The sequence below is a fragment of the Gracilinanus agilis genome, chromosome 5 (genome assembly GCF_016433145.1).
Source record: "Gracilinanus agilis isolate LMUSP501 chromosome 5, AgileGrace, whole genome shotgun sequence".
Lineage (NCBI taxonomy): Eukaryota > Metazoa > Chordata > Mammalia > Didelphimorphia > Didelphidae > Gracilinanus > Gracilinanus agilis.
Genome location: NC_058134.1, coordinates 283647640 through 283653515, shown reverse-complemented (window position 1 = coordinate 283653515; position 5876 = coordinate 283647640). Strand labels below are relative to the sequence as shown.

The window sequence follows — 5876 nt, the reverse complement described above, 5'->3', positions numbered from 1 at the left end:
GAGAAGGGTAGGAGAGGGGGGAGTGAGGGAGAGATAGAGACAGAGACAGAGAAACAGAGAGGGAGGAAATGGAGAGAGAAAGGGAGAGACAGAGTCAGAGAAACAGAGAGGGAGGAAATGGAGAGAGGGAGAGACAGAGACAGAGAAACAGAGACAGAGACAGAGAGAGACAGTGAGACAGAAAGACAGAGAGGGAGAGACAGACAGAAATGGAGAGGGAGAAATGGAGAGAGAGAGAGCACTTATTAAGCTTCTCTATATACCAGGCACTGCATAAGCTTCGGAAGGTAGTGTCACAAAAATCCGAAGAAGAAAGAAAGATGGTCAATAGTGTTAAATGTAGCAGATAAAATGAGAAAAATGAGGTGTGAAAAAAAAATCATCAGATTTGAAAAATAAGATATTTTTAAGTAACTATAGAGAAAATAATTTCTGATAAGGTCACAAACCAAATTGCTAAGGGTTGAGAAGTGAGAGGAAAAGAGGTAGAGACAACAAAGAGCTTTTTTCTACCAGTTTGGCTGAAAGGAGAGGAAAGATATGGGACAATAGCTTTGAAGGGACGGTAGGGCCTAAATGATGTTTTTTTAAGGATAAGACAGATGTGGGGAAAGAACTAGTACATAGCACAAAGTTGAATAATAAAAAGAAGGAAGGAGGAGGGTAATGATTAAGTTTGGAATCTGCTGAAGATGGCAGGAGGAAAGACCAAAGCCAAATGGACTTACCAGGTCCATCAAAACCTTTTGAGCAGTAGGCGCTGTATTTTCCATGGAAGGAGAGACGGATGTCTGCCCAGCCTGCCTGAACCTCTCGGAAGCTCAGGTTGGTTACCCTGCTCCAGTATCTGAAGGCAGTATGCAGAGCTGTCCGGGCAGTGTGGACTGGGAGGGTGGATGGCCAATTCAAGATGCGGAATGTTAAATGCCTCTTCCGCCATCGGCCTGGGGAGGTGGGAGATGAATCAGAAACCAAACTTTCTTACTAATCTAGGTAGAGATCTGAAAAAAGAAATTCATGCCCTCGTCACCTATCAACTTGTAGCCACTTTAAGCTAAGTGGTCAATCCATCTTTCCCCATCCCTGTTCCTTATTCTACACTCCATCTTCCACATTCACTTCCTAACTTCAACCCTTACCTAACAGTGAATATTTCTGGATCTTCTGGTTGAAGGGGTCCTCCAGGCCACAGCGGGGCTGCCCCATCCATGCTCTTGTTATCCAGTCCAAACGCCCAGAGGTGGGCAGCTCTGAAGCTTCCTGAAAGGTTCTAAATAAAAAGAGAGGGAAACACATTGGGATATGGAGGATGATGAAATCCATAATATACACCATAATGCCTGAGATATTGTTGGGTAATCAGATACAGAAGGTTCAAAGATCATGGCAGCCATTCTTTGGCCTCTAGTCTGCATTGTTGGGAGTGAAGAAGAGGTTCTTTCTGTGTTCTGTGTCCTTAAAAAGAAAAAAGGACTCTAAGGGACAGCTGGGTGGCTCAGTAGATTGAGAGCCAGACCTAGAGATGGGAGGTCCTGGGTTCAAATTTGACCTCAGACACTTCCTAGCTGTGCGACCCTGGGCAAGTCACTTAACCACCATTTTCTAGCCCTTACCACTCTTTTGCCTTGGAACCAAAACACAGTATTAATTCTAACACAGAAGATAAGGGTTATTTTTTTAAGGGCTCTAAAGACTCTCTAATCAAAGTTGCTAGCCAAAGGCAACATTTTCTTTTTTTTTTTAAAAAAATACCCTTAACTTCAGTGTATTGTCTCATAGGTGGAAGAGTGGTAAGGGTGGGCAATGGGGGTCAAGTGACTTGCCCAGAGTCACACAGCTGGGAAGTGGCCAAGGCAGGATTTAGACCTAGGACCTCCTGTCTCTAGGCCTGACTCTCAATCCACTGAGCAACCCAGCTGCCCCCGGAAACATTTTCTTTTAATATCTGTCCTTTTCTGGATCATGTTCTTCATCCTCAGGCCTCTACTCCTCCTCACCCTCACTGCCAGAACCAAATTTATAGGAGCAGCTAAATAGCACAGGAGTGGTGCTACCCAAGCCTGGAGTCAAGAAGATCTGGGTTCAAATCTGGCCTCAAATAATTCTTAACTGTGTAACCCTGGGCCAGTCATGGAGCCCCCATTGTTTAGCCCTTAATGTTCTTCTGCATTGGAACCAATATACAATATTGATTCTAACACAGAAAGTAAGGGTTTTAAAAAAAACTAAATTTAGACCAAGGCCTAACTGGAACTGGGCAGAAGATGAGGAACTGGGTAATTAAAGGTCATTGAAGAGTCAGCACAGTGTGATTAAAAAGAAGCCTAGAGGCGGCGGAAATGGATTCCAGTCTTGACCAGGCTGCTTTTTGAGATAACCTTGGAGCATGTTCTCCTCTCGGCTTCAGTTCTGGACTTCTTCACTTTTAAAAATGAGGAAGGAGTTTGGACTGGATTATCCTTAAGATCCTTTTGAGCTGTGAGAGGCTGGGATTCTCTGATACCGGGGAAGGAAATCTGATTCAGGGTCTGGGTTGGACTGAATCTCCTCTCAAGTCTCTTTCAAGGCTTTGATCCAATGGATTAGCCGATGAGTAAATACATCTTGGCAACGACTTGGTGAAAATGGATGGGCTCAAGCACTGCTAAACCCAGAACAGAATCAAAGGAAGAGATGGGGCTGTGTGTTGCATTCAGGAAGGCTACAACACCTTTAATAATGCTAAACTTTTCTCTGATTTCTTCTAACTATTTATCTATCCACCCATCTATTTGTCTGTTCATCTATCATCCACTCTATTCATCCATCCATCCATCCATCCATCCGTCTATATGTCTGTCTGTTCAACTATCCATCTACTCTGTCTGTCTATCTATCTATCTGTCTATCTGTTTGTTTATCAGACTATCTATACATCTACTCTATCTGTCTGTCTGTCTGTCTGTCTGTATGTATGTATGCCTATCTGTCTATCTATCCATCCATCCATCTGTCTGTTAATCTATCTATCCATTCTATCTATCTGTGTATATCCTCTATTCTTATCATATATCACCTATATGTTATTCATCTACCAATGTATGTATCTGTCATCTATCTATGTGTCTATCTATTGCTCTCTCACCTCTCTTTTGGAAGTAAGGCGGCATGAAGTGGGTAGATCAGGAAGACCAGAACTCAGATCTGGCCTCAGCCATTTACTATCATCACTTCTATCACTATCAATCACCTAACCTTAGTCTGCCACCCTTTCCTCAACTGTAAAGTGATGATAATAATGGCATCTACCTCACAGGTTTGTTGTAAAGTTCAAATGAGATAATATTTATAAAGTGCTTAGCATAGTCCCTGGCACATAGGTTCTTTTTTTTAAACCTTCACTTTCCATCTTGGAATCAGTACTGTGTATTGGTTTCAAGGCATAAGAGCAGTAAGGGCTAGGCAATGGGGGTTAAGTGACTTGTCCAGGGTCACACAGCAAAGAAGTGTCTGAGATCAGATTTGAATCCAGGACCTCCCATCTCTAGGCCTGGCTCTCAATTCACTGATTCACCCAGCTGCCCTTAATAAATGTTTGTTCCTCTCCCTTTCCTCTATCATTTATCTATGCACACACACATTTATACACATAGGTATACACATATATATATTCACACATATACTTAATGCCAATAACCGTCCTTGATGCTGTGTAGCTAAGAATCATAAACAGCTACTTTATCCCACCTCCCCACCCCTACGTGCATTCATCCTGGACCTCTCTTACCTCACTGCTTCCGCCACCTCTGCTGGCCCAAACCCATCTGTCATTCTCTCCAGAGGCTTCTGCAGGTATCCATACTTTATGAGGTACTCCTAGGAAGGATGGGGATAAGGAATGGACCTGCCCTTTTATTGTCAGAGGGAACTTCCAGTGGAGGAAAGTCCTTCTACCAATGCTGGGTAGCGCCTTCTCTGCAATTTATGAGCCAAAGAGGAAGACATCTTCTGACTGATCAAACAAAATCTCTGGGGGCTGGAGAAAGCAGGAGAAAGAGGGGCAGAGAAAACTGGACTGTAGAGGCTGAGAGGGAGAGACCACAAGAAGAGCAAGACAAGATGAGCAAGAGGCCAGAATGGAGGAAAAGAAGGACTCTTAGAAAGAAAAATCAGATTAGGGAGGAAGCAAGAAGTAGGTAGGAAACAGGAAGTCCCTGGCCAGAGGGTCCCCCTTGGCAGCTTTCTCAGACTGCTCCCCACCCTCTCTGCTGGTCCAGGGTGTTCCCCCTTACCGTTCCCTAATACTTACCAGAGCCTCCTCCTGATCCACAGGCTTCACAGACCTCCCTACCACCATTATGGGAAAGAGACATCCCAGCCACAGCAGCTTCCAGTTCATGCTTCCCATTCCAGCCGGAGAACCCCAAATCCAGGGAGAGTGTCTCTTGCAGCTGGAATCCCTGTGGGGCTGAGAGATCTCCCAAGTCCCAGCCTCCCAGTCCCCCGCCTTTGCCTCTAGTCCCTCTTTATAATATTTTAGCTGGGGCTATGGAGGGGGGGAAGTGGGGCAGCAGAGGGAGGTGACTCAGTCTAGAAAGGAGATATGTTGCAACTATTCCTTTTAACCCCTGCCTTACTGGGCAGAAAAAGCCCTTCTCCAGGGTCCTCATACATCTACTCAGTCCACAAAGAGGAAGCCGAACACCTGAATCTAAGGCGATCATAAATAGATTGTCCTGACGGTGGGAGTGTGGGAAATGCCCAGACTGGTCAGCAGGAACAGACAATCCAGGGGAAAAGGCAAGGCCTGTCGGGGCCCTAAGCAGCCCCATCCTAATCTTGCTGGCTACCTTCATGGATTAGGATGACCCGTTAGCATTCCCTGGACTTTCTGGGTCTACCTGATCACTGAGTGGTAAGAGGAGATCTAGAACTAAGAGGCAGAGGGTAGCAGAAAGACTCGGTTTTAGGGACTTTGGAGCATGTGGGACAGTCACTTCCACACCCTCCAGTGTTACAAATCCTGCTCACCAGCTGGGACCCAGGGTAGGTTCTTGTGCTCAAAATGCCACTGACCCTGGCACAGGGAAGACCTAGGTTGTGAAGGCTGGGGCTGACACTTGCTGTGAGACTGTGGGCAAATTGTTTACCTTCTCTGAGCCTCACAGTGCTTCTCTTTGAAATGGGAATGATCATAGCTCTCCATCATGGGATCATTTTAAGGATTAAGTGAGATCGTGGACATCCCATACTTTGCAAGACTCAAAATCACTCTAAAGTGGAGCAGCTGGGAGCTCAGTGGATTGAGAGTCAGATCTGGGTTCAAATCTGGATTCAGACCCTTCCTAGTCACTTGGCCCCCATTGCCCAGCCTGTACCACTCTTCTGCCTTAATGCCAATGCATTGATTCTAAGGTAGAAGATGATGGGGGGTTTTTTAAATCACTCTAAAACATCGATGATTATATCTCCTAATATTTAGGTAGAGGGGAAGAAATAGTGGACAAAAGATAAATAAAAAGATACAAGAACATGAAACACACACATGCACAGTCAAACCATCATTAAACATTATTAACTACCTACTATGTGCCAGGCACTGTGCTAAGTGCTGAGGGTACAGAGAGAAAAGACAGGCTTTGACCTCAACGAGTTCCCAGTCTAGTGGGGGAGATGGCATCTAAACAACTATGAACAAACAAGGTAAGTGCAAGACAAACTGGAGAAACAGAGGAAAGGCATTAGAGACATTTATATAGAAATCTATTCTGTGTCCAATGTGTGGGACAAACATAAGAAATTACAGTGAAGTGGAATTGCTTGTCAGCTCTGGGAATGGGGAGGGAAAGAAAATGAATCACATAACCACGGAAAAATATTTTTAAAATTAATAGTTA

At 44.6% G+C, this 5876-nt stretch overlaps 1 protein-coding gene across 1 annotated transcript in view; it reads right to left on the bottom strand.

The window, feature by feature from the left end:
• MMP19 (matrix metallopeptidase 19) overlaps nucleotides 1-4394 on the bottom strand; it is an 11347-nt gene extending 6953 nt beyond the window's left edge. The window contains exons 1-4 of the mRNA XM_044677710.1: nucleotides 4289-4394; nucleotides 3767-3855; nucleotides 1140-1270; nucleotides 729-944 (exon numbers count right to left, since the gene is read on the bottom strand). Of these exons, the coding sequence (XP_044533645.1) occupies nucleotides 729-944; nucleotides 1140-1270; nucleotides 3767-3855; nucleotides 4289-4387 (535 nt within the window). The 5' untranslated portion in view covers nucleotides 4388-4394. The remainder of the gene's footprint in view (nucleotides 1-728; nucleotides 945-1139; nucleotides 1271-3766; nucleotides 3856-4288) is intronic.
• Between the last annotated feature and the right edge of the window lie 1482 nt (nucleotides 4395-5876).